At 43.4% G+C, this 21,001-nt stretch overlaps 1 protein-coding gene and 1 non-coding gene across 6 annotated transcripts in view; one reads left to right on the top strand and one right to left on the bottom strand.

The window, feature by feature from the left end:
• Positions 1 to 21,001, bottom strand: part of ppp1r9a (protein phosphatase 1, regulatory subunit 9A) — a 42,233-nt gene that overhangs the window by 12,154 nt on the left and 9,078 nt on the right. For all 5 annotated transcript variants that reach the window (XM_061813363.1, XM_061813361.1, XM_061813366.1 and 2 more), the window contains 4 exons: positions 8,106 to 8,238; positions 7,297 to 7,417; positions 5,119 to 5,223; positions 3,085 to 3,220 (listed from right to left, as the gene is read on the bottom strand). In XM_061813363.1, the coding sequence (XP_061669347.1) occupies positions 3,085 to 3,220; positions 5,119 to 5,223; positions 7,297 to 7,417; positions 8,106 to 8,238 (495 nt within the window). The remainder of the gene's footprint in view (positions 1 to 3,084; positions 3,221 to 5,118; positions 5,224 to 7,296; positions 7,418 to 8,105; positions 8,239 to 21,001) is intronic.
• On the top strand, positions 13,977 to 14,049 carry trnap-ggg (transfer RNA proline (anticodon GGG)). The gene has a single exon. It is a non-coding gene; the product is annotated as a tRNA-Pro (tRNA).

The raw sequence follows: 21,001 nt of genomic DNA, 5'->3' as shown, positions 1-21,001 counted from the left end.
CGCAATCAACCTATTTAATATAACGGGGGATGGGGGGAACCTGAATAAAGACAATGCTCAGCTCAGAGGTACTCATATTATTATTACAGGTATAGTTTGCAGTGGCTTTATTTGGCAACATGAGGGGGCGATATTAGAAAGTCTTCTCCGCCCAAACCAGGCATATCTTTTATCTTTGTAAAGGCTGAATCTTTCAAACAGCTTATATAACATTGTGGATGTGTAACTAATGAAGTGTTCAGTGCAAGGAGAATACCATTGGAACAGATTCTACCTTGCACCCACACGTGTTAAAACTCCCACACTTGAACCATTTTTAACTCTCTAAATTAGGTCGATGCGACTATCTACAACGGCTGCACCTAATACATTTAAATCGGTATGCCACATAAAAAACAAAGCATTATTATCTTTGCAATTTTTTTATTCCAATACGTAGGTGTGGTTCTCGACTCCAATAACGGGGTTGAGTCCCCTTTTCTCTAATAGGCCTGTCGTCTGTTGCCATGGTTGCAGCATCCTATTTTAAGGTCCCATTCAATGGAGGGGGGGGCGACACAACAATATAGTATGATAATAGTGTGATGAATTACCTGCCACCACATGCATAGACAGGGAAGCCATGCGGAGAAGTTGCAATAGTGCTTAATTTAGCAAAAAGAAATGCCTCTCTTATGTAATATTCCACTTACTGTGTGTATAACTAATACTTAAACACTTCAAACCCACCCTGTGTGTTCATCTCATGAAGAACCAGGCAAGGACCACAAGAAGGTCTTTTCAAGTTGTATGGGGGGGGATGCTTTGATCGTGACCCAAACGGGATAGAAAGAAAAAGATGTTTCTTTTTTCAGTTTTAACACAACCTTTGGCAACGTTCCACAAAGGAAATTACATGTGTGTGTTATGTAATCTCGCCAACTAAAAGCGAACTTATCTCTTGGGCCGGTAAATATTCGAATCGCCTTGACAATCTCATCCAAATGCGTGCGTGTATGTGTCATGTATGCATGTTCGTATTTATCAGACAGATGGCCAAGCTTGGTTGTTTGCAAATAATTCCACGCAAAAGTGCGTGTGTGTGCGTCATCTATTGCTCACTGAAGGACTGATCTGTTTCCTCCGGGATCAGACGCCATTAAAGAGCCGTCAGTCACATCTAGAGCGTGAGCCTTCAGTGCAGCCCGCCCAGGGAAGGAATCACTTGAAAATGCATAGCCATATTAACATTGATGAGACTACTTATTGCCCCTTAGATCTGGGTGGCGGTTTTGCAACGGTTTATCCTATAACGCTATGAATAAATTTTTTTCCGACAGCAGTTTGCAATCTTATACGGAGAATCGGTGCCGGTTCTGTGGAAGATTTTTATTTTTTTTCAACTGAGGAGGTTATGTCTTCATCGGTATTAAATTGTTTGTGAGCAGGCTTACACACACAATAATTGATTACCGCCATCAATCACAAAAGTAGGTATTTTGCGCACCGTATGTTGCTTTGTCAGTTAACACAATGAAACAAAACAAACAAAATTGAAACTGCCACGTGTCGAGAATTTCTCCAGGCTCTCCACTTTCCTCCCACATCTCAAAAACATGCAACATTAATTGGACACTCTAAAGTGCCCCTAGGTGTGATTGTGTGCGCGGTTGTCTATCTCTATGTGCCCTGCGATTGGCTGACAACCAGTTCAGCGTGTACCCCGCCTCCTGCCCGTTGACAGCTGGGATACGGTCCAGCACTCCTGTGACCCTTGTGAGGATAAGCAACAAGAGAACTCAGAACTGTGACCCTAACACTTTCCAGCTGCACCACCGTACCACTGGGTCTAGATCACATATTCAGCTCATGCACAAACTCCACTTTAAGCGCTGTACTCGCTTTGCCCTTGCAGCACTGTGTACATTACCCAACTAATTATTCTGCTCCATTTATAAATGTGTATAATTTAATATACACTGTCCATAATACTCAGCCGTGTACGTTGCCGCTCATAATATCAAAACCACACATGCATGTATCCTGTATATAGGAATTGGTGTTCTTGTTAATTTAGCCAGATTGACCATATGAGTTATATGGTTTATAATGTATAATGCACAATGTACATGTTTTTGTTTGATTTATTTAGTTTTTTTCTTATTTATTTTAGTTTTGAATTTTTTATTTTTATTTATTTTTTTACCGTTTAGTTTATTATCGCACCGCAGGTCTGGAGGAATGGTATTTCAAGTATGTTGTATGTCATGTATGTATGAGATATGTGACAAAGTGAGTTGAACTTGAAAAGCATTTGAGAGCGACTGTTCTATCAGGTTTGTGAAACGGTGTCAAGACAGCCGGAGAATAAAGGCAGGCGGGTTTCTCGCATGTCTCAAAGTGAGCGTTCGGTACATGACGTCCCACTCTTGCAGTGCCAATTCTCGACAGGACTTTAATTAGTACAGGCAGTGTTTCATGCATGTGTGTGTGTGCTTGGGATTATGACAGCACTTGGGATAAGCCTCCATGCCCCGGAGAACAGTTTCTTATGCATGACAACTCCCATTGCACTGTCCGCCATGCGACGGGAGATTTTGAATGGCACTGATGAAGGCGAGGGATGCGCGATGAGCGCGAGCCCACAGTGTTGTAAGCGGTCATCTGCAATGTATGGATTTATGTAGATATGTCGAACCAAGAGCCCGGGGGGCCAGCTCCGGTCCACCACATCATTTTCTGTGACCCACTAGAGCAAATCAAGTGGCGTGTTCCTTGTTCTTTTGACTTGGGTGGAAAATATGTGGGAAAAGTGCAGTTTTCCATATCTTTTTACAGCTTTGAAGAATCAAAGAGAAATGTTGAGTGATGTTCTGTGAGATGGAAGGTGTGCATGTGGGTGTTATGCAGTGGTTGCATTTACTCGTGCCCTTCAATCACACAAGAAGCGGGGTTGCAGATGAATAATACATACTGAACCTTTTTAATATGATTGTGGAATTTTAATGAAGTGGGTGGCTGTTTTACAACCTCTGTCACCTCTTATGGGTGATGCCACCCCCCCCCCCCCATCAGACAATGAATCATACCGATGATGGTCATTACCTCATCATCATCGGCGTCGTACTGAGCGTACTGCTGCTCTAGGAGCTCTCTCTGTCTCTTCTCCTGCTCCAGGGTCTGCTGGATGAGCGTGGCCACCTCGCTCTGCTGGCCCGGTCGCTCTCGGCCAATGGCAAACCTGCAAATAGAGACGGATGGAGTGGCAACTGAATCCATGCTGCCTGCTCGGAAGTTACGCCACTGAAACAATCCACCATGATAACTACTAAAATTACACATTTCTATACCTATACGTAATACATTAAACTTTGCATTTATGCCACAATTAAATACAGAAATTGTTGTAACAAAATTCCATCCATCCATCCATTTACTTTTGCCGCTTATCCTCTGGAGCCTATCCCAGCTGTCAACAGGCAGGAGGCGGGGTACACTCTGAAATGGTTTGCCAGCCAATCGCAGGGCACATGGAGACAGACAACAGTCGCACTCACAATCACACCGAGGGGTAATTTAGAGTGTCCAATTAGTGTTGCATGTTTTTGGGATGTGGGTGGAAACCGGAGTGCCCGGAGAAAACCCACGCAGGCACGGAGAGAACATGCAAACTCCACACTGGCGGGGCCAGAATCGAACCCGGGTCCTCAGAACTGTGAGGCCAATGCATTACCAGCTGATCCACCGTGCCGCCTGTAACAAAATTAATGTATACATTAATGAAATGTCTTCTTTTTTTACTTTTTGTGTGCAGTTTTCAATGACCATGGCCACCATAGTGTGATGAGTACCGCTCCAAAAACAATACTCCAATTAAAGAAAGGCTTTTATTTACCCATCCTACCCCCATACGTTAAATACCTGCATATGTATAGAAATCTCAAAAGGGATGGTGGCTGGTAATTATTAAAGTTTCGGTAAAAATCAGATTTTCACTAGTCCTGTGTCCATGAATTCAAAGAACAGAATGTTGTGCCCCGTCCTCATTAAATCGCAGAAAAGCGGTGTTGCTTCAACGATAATTCATCCTTTAGTTTCCAATGTATTCTCTTGTAAGTCATAATAAACAGAAAAAGGATATGAGTGTGTGTTCATGGCCCTCCAATGTCCTATCTGTGTTGTTGACTGGGCCAGAGAGCTCGCTAGTATGAAGGCAATGCAGGCAAGAACTTACGCTCCAGCAGAGAGCCGTCTTTTATTATTTGATCTACATGAAAAGGAACAACCGGGGTGAATACAGAGTCAAATTATAAAAAAAAGGAAAAAAAAGTACCAAAAATGGGGATTGAGTCACTCATGGTATAGTGGCGTCGTAAGATTTTGGACAGAATGGAGGTCTGACCTGGAAATAGCTCCTCTCATTCTTGGGATGTGCCCTTATTATTTCCATTTCTTTTGTGTAACCCGAACAAGTCGCAACACGCTTCGCGATCAAATGTAATGAGAACTGTATCTATAATTTGCTCCATGTCATTGCTGTGGTTGTAGAGTAGGACAATTTTTAGTTTCCCTTTTGCGGGGGTTTCCAATTTGGGAAAAACCCTTTACAGTAAGTCCGTACGGATGAGGGTTCAGTTTAAAAACCTGGATGATTTAAAAGGTTAAATATAGATAAACGGTGTAATGTAGGACAGCTGGCCATAAAACCTCAGAGAGGGAAGGAGGAAGAGGAGGAGGTGCAATAAGTGGGCGACATGATGGAGGAGGATGGAGAGAGTGAGAGAGTCGATGCAGAGTGAAAAGAGGACTGGTGATTCTTAGAAGGAACAATACAGACTTTTTCATACATTTTGTAGTACAGTGTCAGATAAATATAAATAAATACAGTTTTGAAATCTTTTGCTTATGTTTCTATTATAACCATACTGTATATAACTTATTGTTTATATGAAATGAATACACATTCTGTGAAGGCTGAGTCAAAAATAACTACTGAATTTGAAAAACATTCAGGTCAAAAATGTAATTTTGAGGCCCGAGCTGGGTCACCGTGACACTTCTAGCTGGTAATAATGTTATCTCCTCCTCCACTGCCTTTTTTTTTTTTTTTAATTTCTTTTTAGAGGGAGTACATCTTACCGCACAACTCCTGATGTGTTCCTGAGGACAGAGGCAGCAAAACTTTGTGTGACGCCCACCAGGCTGGTCCCATCCACCTCCACTATTTGGTCATTCACTTTGATCCTAACGCACACAGACGCAGCACACAAAAAATGAGGACATCATTTAACACTTGAGGGTTAGAGAACGGACGTCATTGTCTTCACATTAATTGAAACAGCCCGTAGTTCACAGAGTCCACTTGAAAATGACTGCCTCTGAAAATAAACGTCAAAATTACATGGCGATCCGAACGCACGCAGAAGCGGAAGAGACATCGGCTCGGCCAATCACGCACATTATTTTCAAGATTGGAAGACTGCACTCTGGCAGACGTTTCCCTCCGATGGCTCCTAACTAACCACGTGACCGAGGGAGGGGAACGAGGCCCCAAAAGAAACATGGAGGTCTATCGAGTTCACAGAGGCCAGTTTGCCTTTTTGCCCTTGAGCCACAAAACGCAGCACGCAGCGCACAAGCGTTTCTGCTCCGTTCCGGAAAAGATGAGAGGTCAGACGAAACGCTGAACTTCTACGAACCACCCGCTGATCATCCAGTAATACTGTGAGTAAAAATCCCCTTTAATTGATGATTCAAAAGAGCTCCTTTGAAAATCGTAATTAAAAAAAAGGCAAAGGAAATTACCAAGATTTTGAGCTAGTTCTGAAAGTCATTACAGAGGCTGCTCTAAATGTGAATAAGATTCAAATACTTAAAAGACCACATCTCATTTTTGTTTGAAAACAACATGCTTATTTACCACTGATCTTGTTGCTTGTGTGTCAGTCATCGGCTAAAACTTCAGCTTCTCTCTCACCCGCAGCATCTGACATCTTAATCCGGCTCCCCGTCTCCTTCTCGGCTCAACGCGAACATTCGCAACTTGAGAGGCGAATTAGGAAAAGATAAAGTGGCCACTAAAGAATGCGACACATCTCCCCGGGGTCATCAGAACCACATATAACAGTGAACATCAGCCAGGTCCATCGATCTGTCTGCCTGCCATTGTGTGACTCAGGCCATTAAACATGACTCTGCAAAAGGCCGACCCACACGCACAGAACCGAGTTGATGGAGCGGTAATAACTGAAGGATATCATGTGTGAGTGCAGAAGTGGAATAACAAAATTGCAGCAACAAAAAAAGCTTTTACAGCTGATCAGTTTTATTCATCACGCATATCCTGCGCTGCTCTGTGAGAAGGGCACCGGAAAATGTAATCAAAGGTCAACCTGGATAAAAAAACAAAAGTTTTTAAGATGATTTGTTTATTACAAAGAGGTGGCAGTGCAGTCAGGGATTGGAAATTCACATATAACGCTAACGCTAAAGACTTCACTTCTGTCCCTATGATACCACAAATGAAATGGGAGGTTTTGGGGGGTCAAGTGTATGGTGACTGTGAGGACACCCAGTGTGACATCACAGCAGCTCAACAAAATGTAAGCCCAACAGAAGAGAATCATGAAATGCGGCAACAATGGAGGCCATGCAGCATTCTGTGTTCTTCCTAAATGCGGCTGCTTCCTAAGCGTTTCAATTTTGGCATGGAAGTGAAGTTTCTCTGTTGACTGCAGTTGGTAGGGTGCCAAGCAGGAGCTTAGTAGTAATTTTGGTGCAACTTTTGATGATAGAACATAACAAAACGCAGAACTCCTCTCATTGGTGGAAGTGCTGAAAAATATTCTTACCCAGCTCAAAGGTGTAACATAACTCTATACTGTGCCATACGTTTTCCATACCACCTTATTCTGTTCGTGGTTGCAGAAGCTGACTTGAGACAAAAAGCTGACTACACTATGGACCCATCTGCAACTCTACAGTATGTGAAAAACTATTCTACACTACAACAATAGCCATTCTGCAGTGTAGACACTGACTAAAAAGATCCAAACTTGGATCGTTCAGAAGCATAGGAAAATGAAAATCAAGACTTCATTCTGCGTATTCCATTACGTGTGCTGCTCTGCGTGAGATAGAGCAGAGTGTGCCTCTCTTCGTGGATCACATCTCAACCACTACTGCTAAATCTGACAGGATCTGTGTGTGGGTTTGCGTGTGTGCAATGCAGAGCAGCCCACTGTATGAACATTTTTGGACACATTACGGATGACAGCATCGTTCTTGTCCTTGATAACAGGACGGTAGGTGCCTCACCTGCCGTCTCTTTCGGCCGCTCCGCCTTCAATGACGGTCTTGACGAAGATGCCCAGTTTCTCCAGGCCTGCGTCAGCACCGACACCCATCCCGATGATGCTGATCCCCAAGCCGTCCTCATCTGAACACATGAGGTTGGTTAGAAAGATCAACAACAATCCCCCTCACATTCACACATTGAGCCAATTTCGAGTCTCCACTTAGTGCATGTTTTTGGGAAGTGGGAGGAAACCGGAGTGCCCAGAGAAAACCCACGCAGGCAAACTCTACACAGCCGGGGCCGGGATTTGAACCCCGGTCCTCAGAACTCTGAGGCCAACCCTCTAACCAGTTGCATCACCGTGCCCCCAAAATAGTAATTTATTAGTGAAAAAAGACAAGAAGAGACATCCCCGAAGCGCACGTTGACCTTTACTCAAACGGCTTTAGTGTTCTGAATGGGAAGTTCCTTTCCAGTGCACTATTCCTCCCATTTCCATCCTCCATTCATTATTCATAAGAGCTTAGGGTTACATAACAGTGACTGGAAGGTGATAACCCACAACACAAAGCACTCTATTTTAGGTCAGGGGCAAAACTGGCAAGCTGGGGACAAATATGAGGACATTAAGCTTTTGAATTATACTTGTGGTTGAGTTGTCACGAGCTGTTGAAGACTACCAAAACGACACTACAAACCCAAGTCATTACTATTTTTATTAACTCAGATCTGATCCATGGAAAACAATGTCTTGATGCCTTGGGAAATATAACAAGTTGCAATTGGGTGGGTGATTCTGCCGAATTCGTCATGAGATTTTCCCTCCCACCTTTCTCCAGCTCTACAGGGAAAAGCTCGAGCTTCTCCACCCTCTTCTCCAGCTCGTACTCTGCGGACGAGGCCACGGGATCCACTTCCTCGTTACGGCGGTCGTAGTCCTCGTTGGAGTAAGTCTTAAATACCTGGAATGGAAACATAAAAAGGATGACTATAGTTAGAAAAGAAAGAATGGGGGCATAATGCAGGATGTTGAGTCTTTTCTGAAATGGATTCCAGCTAATACCATCCAAGACAAAAATGTTAATGCTCATGTTGTCCTGTAGTGTTTAGTGTGTCACAGTACAGTCATTTTTCAATTAGATCATCCGAGCAAATTATTCCAGGCACTTCTGGACAACCTAACAATACATTTCACCTCTAAAAACTACCAACACAAACATTTACTGACAACAATTTGTATGTTAGATAACCATTCAGATATGTTTTTCCCTCTTCCTCTGAACCTCACGGGAGGTCTTTCTCCTCCTCTGCAATAACCAACTGTCACTTCACATCTCATCCCAGGCAGCAGGATGCCCTCACGGCTCCCTGCGTGCAGTGCGGAGAGGAGAGCTCGCTCAGAGCTATGCACAATCTGTCGCCAGCGAGCGAACTCTCTTGTCACATGTCCGGTGCCAAAGGCCAGCTGCAGGTGCTGACTAAAAAGGGGTGTCAGGATATGAAACAGGAGTGTGAGTGCTTGGCCATGCCACTATGCCAGTGCAGAACTGTCATCTTCTGGGCCGAAGCTGGTCTATTTTTTCAAGACTCCGGAATGGCATACACTGGATAACGTGACCACAGATCACAGATGTGAATTGGAATATTGGTCAGGTACCAAATGACAAACTGGAAAAAAAGATGTAACAGGACATATTATGCAAGTAAAAAAAAAAAGGACCAATACATTAAATAGATCACACCAAATATGCGTTCTGTCATAAGCCGGGTACTCTTCTTGAATTACTTGTATTGGATTTATTTCATACAGAATTTAAAAAACCCACCCTCCTTCAAAGTAAGTGTAGCTACAGCAGACTCAACCAGTCTACTACACACTCATTCCACTGCTTAAAGTCTTTTTGAATCGAAGATGTACTTTTTTCCACATATTTGAATGACATTCACAGGTCTGAGGTAAAGTCCAAGTTTCAGGAGTCCCGCAGCCTCAATTCTCTCCCTCTGTTTTTTTGTTTCCACACACATTCCTAGCTCATGTGTGGTTGTTGTCTCAGAAGTCTGAAGGGGACAATGAATGTAAATGAAAAGTGTGCAAGTACAAGCACATAAAAAAGGACTTACGCTTGAACTGGACAATATAGCCGTAAGCGCACATAAAATAATCAATTTTGCAGCTGTGTAAGCCTCAGAGTTGTGACGAGCGAAAAGCAATGCAATGCATCTTCATCAATATTTCACTACTGACAAAACTCAATTGATGGTGTACACACAAGGTTGACACAAAAAAAAATCTCGTCAATCAATGCATTTTTGTTCGAATACTCTCTCCTTTTGCTCTAAAGTAGAATATGCAGAACAGGAATCAGTACATGACATGATACACACAGTTCAGTTCCTCTTCTTTTTTCTGTGACCTTTCTGTCATCAATCATTCAGCAACTCAGCATTTACTCTGTACGGGGTGCACACATATAAAGTATTTACAGACAGTATATGGGAATAAATTTTTTGCACAGCTCTGCAAAAGCGCACGATTGATTTTATGGTAAACAATAAAATCTGGGCGTCATTCATCATACAAGTTGAAGCCACAAGAAGTATGTGAGTGGTAATATAAATAAGACATTTTAGGTAATGCAGAGAGAAAATATATCTTTTTTTTTGGGGGGGGGATGCTAGAGAAGTAACAAGATTTACTGCAGGCATGGTACGTTTATAGCCGACTAGTCTTTGGACTGAGGTGGCCATGGACGAAAACTACATTATGTATTTCCAATACAAACAGTTTTTCCTTATTGCTACCGTGATTCTGGATCATTGATTTAACATTAAGAATAAGACTGATGTATGATATTAAAATGTGCTGTAGCCCTCCATTTTGAAAATGGACCGAGCATAGAACACGTACTTAATAATTTGTACGTTAATAATTCTATAATACACAAACGGCAGCAATAATAAAAGTACTACAGTAATTTGAATTTACGCTGATTTGATCGGCCTGATCAGAGCGGCTAATTGGTGTTTTTGCTGATCGGCGGATCAGTTTTGATGTCATAATTCCCCGATCCAATCAATGACATCATTAAATAAGCTAGTAAGCTAATGCGACCGCTCGTGGTTGTTTGTAAACATGCAGGCATTCTGTCGAACACATGACATTCACTAGAGAAGCGAATTCCAACCTTTTTGGAGAAAAGGCACATACATACCAGTTAAAAAAAAAAAAATCTTGTGATGGGATCGGATCGGAGATCGATTATCATTTTTTTAAACTCGCTGATCGGTGATCTTCCCCAAACATCCTTATCATGTAAAGCCAAATACTAATGCAATACAACTACCAGCGCCTTCAGTCTATCCATTAAAATATTGTTCTACAGTCTTACTGAATCATTTATGACCAATAAAACTGAACATTTTCCTTGATCTGAATCATAAGACTGAGACTGTTCCTCTACAGGGTGTTTGAGATGTTGGTGGCTGATTGACTGCTTCTGGGGATTTCTGCACAAATACCCGGGACCAGATGCTACAATTGGCAGTCGGTCCCATCTCAAATGACTTCTTCCAGTCACCAAAGGCGAGAGCAACAAACACATTAGCATGTGGAACACAGGAGGAGGACTGAGAGGAGGTCAGGAAGAGGGATTGAGGACAGATGAGGGTCAGTCTTTGAGAGGATGTGTGAAGAAAACATTTGAGACTTATTAACATTTGGGGAAAAAAATGCAATTGGAGATTAAATTAAAAGGATATCTCATAGAATATGCAATGCAGTGAAGGTGGGAGAAGAATTATTTGATTCACGCTGTACGTGTAGATGTACTTGTTTTATGATTATTTATTGATTATGATAATATGCACAATATCAGTTAAAATGTGTTAGAAAGAATATTACATTTTAACTTTTCTTGGATACCGACTTGGAAACGTAGTTTTCAGCTCCCTCCACGGCTTTTTTATTGGGTTGAGAGCTGGAGACTGATCAGGTCAATCCCATGACTCCATATAAATATTTAACTTTAGGAAATCTTTGTCTACTTAGGACTAGTTGTACAACACCATCTTGTTCCGGCAACAAATACATTTCTCTTAGCCTGAAGGCTCATTTTGACATAAGCGTAACAAGATATATTTGCACAGTGAAACACGTTTCATTATGTACACGGTTGGCACCACAGGAAGGACACAAGTGATGCTTCTCGACATGTCATTTTGTCTTATAACTTATGAAGATACACGTACAGATAACAGAGTACCTTTCACTATGGCATGAAACAAAAGAGTTTCTATAATGATATATGCTTGAACTACTAGTTGAAGTTTGCAGTAGTAGACAGTTGCACGGCATCATATTGTGATATTTGTGTTTGCAGTTTTGGGCTCAGTGTCATATTGTACGAATTTCATTAGACTGGGAAGATGTCCTGTAAATTTAGTTTTAATCTGTATCTTTTGACACTCACCGTAAAACTAAATAATTCTAAAACTACAGCAGGCCAATGTTACTTTCAGTATGATATCATTACAAGTTTATGGGGATAGGGATACAAATCATATACAATATAGCCATCCATTTTCTATAGAGCTTGTCTTCATTCGGTCATGGGTGAGACAGCGCCAGCTTACTTTGGGGCGTTTGTACACCCTGGACCGGTCGCCGGTCAATCACAGGGAACACGTGGATCAACAACCATTCACATTCAGACCTACAGGCAGTCTTCAACAAACCCAATGTGGAGGATTTTGGAATAAACCTAGTGGTTTGGTTACTGCTGTAAAGAATTCAGATCCTTAGAATAGCAATAACTTACAAAAATAAAATTCATCCATCTATTTTGCATAACCACTTATCCTGTTCAGGGTCGTGGAGAACTGAAGTCTGACCCAGATGACTTTCAGGTAATAGACTACTGTCACAGATCCAGTGTTTCTCCACTCAGCCACGCCCACTTGTGCGACTCACACTTATTTAAGACTCCGGTGATGACTCACGCATGACCTTATTGTTCTCTAACGTCCGCGTAAGACTGTTCCCTGGATTGGTTCTCCGTCGCCGACCCTGTCTGCCCCTGAAGCATTTACTCGGGATCCCCCTCAGTCTTCTGCCGCTGTCTTACCACTTTTGCTTGTCTCTGTAGCTACTGGGTGTTTTGCTACAATAAACAACACCGAAACCCCTTCCCCAATCAAAACTGTTTACCAGGGCAAGGATGTGAACACACACTGTTCGCATGGACATCAAGCTAGTGAACCATTTCACCATTGGTGACTACAAGAGTTATAGAATAAATGAATCCATACAAAATAGATTTAAATATTATATAAACAGGATGCAAACACAAAGTTACCCAAGAAATGTGTCCTATCTGGATCAATTCTTTTTCATTAATTCTAATTTCACACAACAGTACTCTGCAAAGTAGTGAGCGTACCTAATAGTAAATTTTAAAACAGATACAGCAGCTGCCTTGACTTTGCCAAAACCAGAAAGCTTTTTTGTCTTTCTGTTTATATATGAGCATTTGCGATTGTCCAGAGAATGCATGTCAGGCATTCTGGTGGCAACAATAGGGAAAGAAAGTATGCATGTGGGTAATTTGTACATGTGCCTATGTGTGTGTGTGTGCAGCTGGTTTCCTTGCAGGTGCGTGTCTATACATGCTCGTGTGCCAAGCGAGTGTGCTGAAGACTCATCTTAGCATGAAAATGAAAATGTCAGTCACTTTCCTAATGTGAGGAAAGAGCTGGGCCCCACAGGGAAAGGGGAAAAAAGGGGGATCCCATGTGGAGGAGGTTGAAGAACAAATAAAGCCCAGTGCTGGTGTATAAAAGAATGATGAGAAAATGAAGGTGTAGCAGTGGTAAACAGAGAGTCCGGTTCATGGGGGAGTGGAGATAATATCCTGTGAGAGAAAGAAACACAGTGACTCAGATGATTCACGGGCTGAGGGCAGAGTCGCAAAGCCATGGAATTGAGCAGTTCGACAAGCAGTAGAGGGAAATAAAGAGAGAAACGTCGGGGAATGGGCGAAGCCGGTAGTCCGCTGTGATGGTATTAAGCCTTGTTCTGAATGTGGTCCATCACAACCCAGTGTCTTTACTCTGGCGGATAGAGCCTTGAGCCATGAGAGGGAATCACGGGAAAGGTTCACAAAATGTCTCCAATCAGTGAGACGCCTTAACAGCTTTAAGCGAATGAAGAAACAGACATAATCATAATTAACACAAATAATTATCAAAATGTTTTATTAAAACGTTATTTTAGTTTTCGGGGACAAAGAAGTACAGTATCCATATATATTGCAGTGGATGGAGTTTGGAGACTGCAACTACAATTGGCTGGATAAGAGACCCAACATTATTTCATTGGCTCTCATTTGATTGGGCAGCTGTACCTAATGAAATGTCCCATAGGTTTATAGGTTATATGTGGATAATACTTGGGAATTTAAAAGGAAATGATAATAAAATGAGTTTTCATATCAATCATAAAATCAATATGTGGCTTGCGACTGACTGGCGACCTGTTCAGGGTGTAGTCTGCCTTTTCACCGGAGTTAGCTGGGATACACTTCTACACTTCTTGTGAGGATTTGTTTGGAAAAAGGATGGATGAATAGCACAGTATTTATATAATAATGCATATACCACATAAATATGCCATGTTTATAATTCTTTATTTTATAAATACATTGGCCCCGTAGCTCAGTGGTTAGAGCATTGGTTTGGGAAACCAGGGGTTGTGGGTTCGTATCCCACTGGGGCCTCCACTCCCTGAGAAGGGTTGCGTCAGGAAGGGCATCCGGCGTAAAAATTGTGCCAAACAAATACGTGCGTTCATCTGAGATGACACGCGGTGGCAACCCCGAAAGGGACAAGCCGAAAGAAACTATCCATTGCAATGCATAAATAACAGAATAGGCAGCACAGTGGTAAAGCATTGTCCTCACAGTTCTGAGGACCTGGGTTTGATCCCGGCCCCGCCTGTGTGGAGTTTGCATGTTCTCCCCCGTGCCTGTGTAGGTTTTCTCCGGGAACTCCGTTTTCCCCCCAGATCCCCAAAACATTCAACATTAATCTGACACTCTAAATTGCCCCTAGGTGTGATTGTGAGTGCGGCTGTTTGTCTCCACGTGCCCTCCGATTGGCCTGCCTGTCGACAGCTGGGATAGGCTCAGGCACTCCCCGTGACCCTTGTGAGTAAGAAAATGGATGGAAATATCAGAATATCATTACTTTTGTAAAGGAAATTGTTTGAATCTCATTAGTATGTGTCCACTGTTCTGAGACAGCTTGGCACATTTGCGTTCCATTAGTTCTACCTGTGACCACCCACCCCCCACACGCACACGCAACTAAGCCTCAGCTACTGGGGGGGTTGATGAGGTAAAGGAATGTCTCGCGGGGATTGGGACTGACCTTCACGGGCGTGAGGAGGTGTGGAGAAAAAGCGAGCTAGGAGGAAGACTCACAGGCTTTATAATGCAAAAGTGGGTGAAGAGTCCTGTTCAAGGCCACATTTCATCTCATCATGCATCATCCTGCGTGTGAGGAAGTGACACTGACATCTGACATGTCAGGGAAGGCCGACGGCTTAGTCAGCATCATCTTTTTTTAGCCCACATGTGGACGGTGCAAACAAAGAGAAGTCACGGGGAGATTTTAAGAGAAAATAAATAGGTATCAGGAGGGTGTCAACCCCTGAGTAATAGGACTATTACGAGATAATTGAGTGGATATAGGACAAAAAGGGAGGGATGAGGACTAAAGTGGGACACAGAATAGTTAACAAGCACAATTCAGTGAGAGCAGACAATGCCTTGCTGTGTGTCCTGTCGCTGTCATAGGCAGAGAAAGGGAGGTGGGGATCACAAGTACCACAACAAGACTGTTCCATCGCGTGCCTACTTGCTTCAAGGATGTCACTTCAGCATCTTGAGAATCAGTCAATTTATACTTAAATTACACCGGCAATTGGACTGCTTCTTTAACCAATCAATTGTGATGGTTCATGCACAGCCCGCCACTTTTAAATCATAAAAGGGTGGTTGGTCATCACAGTGCTGCAGTCTCCTCCGATAAAATTTGGCCAACAGTCAATTGAAGAAAAGTCAAAACATAAGACGCGTGACTGATGTGATCAGCATGCTGTTGTTTTCAGTTTCCCGTGGTACTATTTTATGATTTTATTTTCTTCCGACTTCAAATACTTGGTGTCAACAACACAGAGCAATGGAGAGTGTGTTAAGGAAGTGAAGAAACGGGTTCAAGTGGGGTGGAACAATTGGCGGAAGGTGTCTGGTGTTCTATGTGACAGAAGGGTCTCCGCTAGGACGACGGGCGAAGTTTCTAAAACAGTGGTGAGGCCAGCCATGATGTACGGACTAGAGACGGTGGCACTGACGAAACAACAGGAAGCAGAACTGGAGGCGGCAGAAATGAAGGTGTTGAGGTTCTCGCTCAGAGTGAGCAGGTTGGATACGATTAGAGATGAGCTCATTTGAGGGACAGCCAAAGGTGGATGTTTTGGAGACAAGGTTAGAGAGAGCAGACTTCGATGGTTTGGACATGTCCGGAGGCGAGAGAGTGAGTATATTGGGAGAAGGGTGCTGAGGATGGAGCTGCCAGGCAAAAGAGTGAGAGGAAGACCAAAGAAAAGGTTGATGGATGTGGTGAGGGAGGACATGAAGACTGTGGGTGTTAGAGAGGAAGATGCACGAGATAGGCTAAGATGGAAAAAGATGACATGCTGTGGCGACCCCTAATCGGGACAAGCCGAAAGGAAAAGAAGAAAAAGAATTTTCTTGCCTACAAATAAAAATGACTTGGGAATTTGTTATAAATGGAAATCAGCTTTGCTGAGATAGTGATTAAAAAAATGGGATGCTACTGATGATCTCGTGCAGAGGGGACCAGACTATAGGCGGAAATAAAAGTGTGGAGATAAATGATAGGTTCATGGCACAGTATGAGGTGGAAACTGACCAGGACAAAAAAAAAAAAAAAAAAAAAAAAAAAAGTCTCGGCTTTCTCTTGTTCATTAAAATTGCATCCCCATGGGATCATCAGGTGGCACAGGAACAGGCAAACAAAAACGTCCTGGGATGAATATTTCAGTAACTATACACCATACACACACATACCCAACCTGGGCTTGGAGCTGTCAGAGATGACGATGATAAAAAGGACTATTGTAAGAAAAGTTGGCCCAACTAACTCCATTTTTTCCACATTAAAGACAAACTCTTGTAGAAACACCCACACGTTGTACACCGCTTGAGCCTTTTGACGGAGTTAGTGAAATACTTTGATTTAGTTCCCTTGAAAAGAAGCTTAGTCGAAATACAGTTTAATACCAACTGGCCTTTTTCTGATCTCATAAGCAAACTGTCATCTGTTATACGTGTCACCATTTGATCGAGTTCGCACCCATGACAGTAAGCTACAGAATCCATAATTAGGACATTGCTCGCAGGTTTACACAGCTTTTAGGAAATTTTGTCATATAAGTAACGGGGGGGGGAGTACAGGGCAGAAAGGAGGATTGTTGAGAAAGTAATTTAATATCTCTGTTGTGTCCTTACGACTATAGCCCAACCTTTTTGTTCCACGGACCAGTTGCACTTGAGACAATATTTTGTCATAAAAAGAAATACTGTACAACTGACCAGTACGCTGAATCTACCATAGGCTAGTTGTAATTCGTGACCCTGAACAGGATGAGTGGTAAAGAAAACCGATGTGTGAATGGCTGGCGAAGTCAATAGTAAAATAAGAAGGACTGAATGGACACCAGAAGCTGCATTTCATGATTTTGATTCACCACCCTACCTCACATTTCATCAAAATTCATTTTATTTTTTAACCCACCATCCAATTTTCTGAGTTGCTTATACTTACAAGGGTCGCAGGAGTGCTGGAGCCTATCCCAGCTATATTCGAGCGCGAGTTGGTTGCCAACCAATCGCAGGGCACATAGAAACAAACGCTAACTCACACTCGTAATCACATCTCAGGGCAATATTGAGTCTCCAATCAATGCATGTTTTTGGGATGGGGGAGGAAAACTGAATGCCTGGAGAAAAGCCGGTCAGGCACAGGGGGGGCATGCAAACTCCACACAGGCGGGGCTGGGATTTGAACCTCAGAACTCAGAGTGATGCTCAAACCAATCATTCGGTGCAGCCAGAATGTTTTAATTTTATATTTTACGTCATCCACCATGTCGCCTGAATTTTTCATTTTATTTTTTTTAATCATACAGCAGTTAACGTATCATCGTCCAAAAGAGGGACACCACTAAAGTAGAGTAATCCTCTCTATCAGAGCATGGTCTGAAAGTTCTTGGCTGGGGTCCCACCTCATTTCAGTTTGGGAATCACAAGCCCGTATTAAGAGATGCTCCAGATAAAACAGCTAAGGATATAACGGTGATTTAGTGCATATCCTAAAATTAAGAATAAGCCAGAAGCTCGTGTCGATGTGGTTAACGTGGCTTTTAAACGTCTCGCTCGAGATGAAGAGCCAGATCGTCAGACATAACTTTCCAAATCCTAAGTGAGCGGAAAATGGCACAGAGAAGTTGTTAAGTTTCCATTTTCTCAGTTTCTAAGCATCAGCAAATAGACGAGAAGGAAACACTTTTGTATTCCTTCATGCTCCACGAAAGTACACGATGTGAAATGTTGCACTGCAGCGATTCGGAAAGGTTCTTTGGCAAGTGAATGTCTGCAACAGTTTCTGTTCTAAAAACCTGCGTGGTGCAGTAATAATCTGAGGAACATGACCTTAAATTCCCCTTTGTGGAAATCAGACCACCTTCCAGCTCAATTGCAGAATGTAAAACATTCATCAACAAATGGCACAATTATTCAGTAAAAGAATAGCCCGGTGCGGTTTTATGACTAACCACACCAGTTAAATAATGTAGTCCAGACTCCTGTAGCCAGACAGATTGCCACAGGGAAGAGGACTGACACACATCTATCAAATTGATGAGGCTACTCAGCAGTCCCCAAATGGAGCAGCAGTCCATTCTAATACACAAATGCAGTTTTTTTTTTATGATCCGGTGATTGCCAGCACGCACAGTGGAGAAACCCTTAATGCCGCCGTTTACCCGAGGCTCCATATTTGAATCAAAATTTCGAAAGAGACCAAATGCCCTGCGTGAATGGTGTTCAGATAGGGGGGGGGGGGGGAGGGCAAACACTGCATACAGTACAGAGGCTCTCCTCTGTCAAACTCCTGTGGCGTGATCCGATCAAAGAGAGGAAGTAAACACAATGAAAAAAACGAGACGGTTGTTTGATCGGGGCAGTTTACCACCCTGAAAAGCGCACGGGAGAAAGTGGAAGAAGATGAGTGCGATACGCCCCGATGAAACGCTCTATTCTCAATAGTTCCTCATGGTTGCAAAAGCGTCGCAGTGTGGAATTAGGGCATCAAAAGCGTGACTTTGGCGGTGCCACATCAATCCGAGGAGAAGTGAGCAGGCGACGTAGAGATACTCATGCCAAGGATGAGAACCAGTTGCTTGAATGAGCACGTGATACGATTCTTTTCTGTAGGTCAGTGCCTTCGGGAAGACGCGGTGCCTTTTCCTCACGTAGCCCACTAAAGTCACTTCTCAGTGGGTCAAAACGTTGCGGCTCGATGAAAGGATGCGGAAGGAACCGAGATACGGTCACTGGGCACTACATTAGGTACACCTGCACACCGTGGCAGTAATTTTATAGCTACCCTCTCACCCTCCACCAAGCAATGCCATCATGTGCAGTGGAATGGACTGCACATGCCAGAAGCAGCAACTGCGGGCACGATTTAAGGAAATCTAAAACAAGACCTGTGATGAGAATCAGCGGTTCCAAATCTGAGACCATGGGCCTCAGCCGGAAAAGAGTGGCGTGCCACCTCTGGGTCGGGGATGAGATCCTGCCCCAAGTGGAGGAGTTCAAGTATCTTCGGGTCTTGTTCCCGAGTGAGGGAAGAATGGAGCGGGAGATCGACAGACGGATCGGTGCAGCGTCTGCAGTGATGCAGACTTTGTATCGGTCCATTGTGGTAACGAAGGAGCTAAGTCGAAAGGCGAAGCGCTCAATTTAACGGTCGATCTACGTTCCTACCCTCACCTATGGGCACGAGCTGTGGGTCGTGACCGAAAGAACAAGATCCCGGATACAAGCGGCTGAAATGAGTTTCCTCTGCAGGGTGTCCGGGCTCTCCCTTAGAGGTAGGGTGAGAAGCTCGGTCATCCGGGAGGGGCTCAGTATCGAGCCGCTACTCCTCTGCATTGAGAGGAGCCAGATGAGGTGCCTGGGACATCTGATTCATATGCCTGCCGGACCCCTCCCGGGTGAGGTGTTCTGGGCATGTCCCACTGAAAAGAGACCCCAGGGATGACCCAGGAGACGCTGGAGAGACTGTCTCTCAGGTGGCTTGGGAACACCTCGGGATCCCTCCGGAAGAGCAGGAAGAAGTGGCTGGGGAAAGGGATGTCTGGGTATCCCTCCTGAAGCTACTTCCCCCACGACCCGACCCGGGGAAGCGGTAGAAGGTGGATGGAGGGATAGATGGACCAAACAAGACCTGCATCAACAAATCTCAAGATGCTAATTCACAATTTCGGGTGACGTTCCAACTGGCAAGTTTCTAATGTTTTGCCCTTAACATGGACCTAATCGGGTTACCGCTCAACTACAACCACAATAATAAAAAAGCTATAGTTGGATCTTCCGTGTTTTTCCTCATTTCCTCTGTTTTTACTGAGACTCCATACCTTTGAACTCACACGTAAATTTTATACAGGTTTACAATATTCTATGCACATTTGCTATCATTCACGTACAAGTGTACCTGCAATAACATGTCCACACCATAAAAGTACGCGTGATGCTTTAATGGCTGTTCTAAAAAAAAGGTCTTCTTAACCAGAGGTTGAGTGTGCTGTTTACAAACTCTTCTTAACAGCTGGCCGCCTGATTTCGAAGTCAATTAAGGCTGCAAAGCTTGGATGTTAAAATGATTTATCCGCTTTAGGGAACAGCACTAAGAAATATTACAAAAACTGTTGAGATTCAAAGGTGTTCACTGGTGTTTTTTTACATTCTTTTCCTCGTGCCCAGATCGGCTCTTGCAGTGTCCTCCCCCTGGGGTCACGCTGGACTCGTGCAGAGCTTGAGAACACGTCTTTTGTCTATCTCGCTATATGGACGAACAAAAGACGCGACCATGTTTGTCTGCAGAGGGGCGGGGGTTGCATAATGGGGATGAAAGGGGTGAGGGGGGGCAGTCTGGTTGTGAGGCTGAGTGTGTCAAAGGTGGCCAGCGCTTGTCCTAAATATTCCATATGATGAATAACCCGTCTGTGGCTTTCTTGGAAAATATGAGCCATTAAACAAACAACAATACAGTGTGTACCTGAATGTGTTTATACGTTTATGTTTTCATTATTACCCCAAAAGCCAATAACTGAAAGTGATTTTTGCGATTACCGATAGTACAAGTTAATTAGCGAAACAACCTTTGCTGTGTAAGAGTAACAGACCCGATGGTCCGGCTTCATTACAGCATGTAAATGGGATTGATCCACGACACTGCGATAGGTTTGCAATCCGTCTGACATGGTTTCATGTCACATCAATGTGTCTGTGGTAAAAGATTCCACAAAAGGTTTTCGGGCCTTTTTGTAATCAATTCCGATACAGTTACAATGATTTA

The sequence above is a fragment of the Syngnathoides biaculeatus genome, chromosome 1, assembly GCF_019802595.1.
Source record: "Syngnathoides biaculeatus isolate LvHL_M chromosome 1, ASM1980259v1, whole genome shotgun sequence".
Lineage (NCBI taxonomy): Eukaryota > Metazoa > Chordata > Actinopteri > Syngnathiformes > Syngnathidae > Syngnathoides > Syngnathoides biaculeatus.
This window is presented reverse-complemented; position numbering and strand designations above follow the sequence as displayed.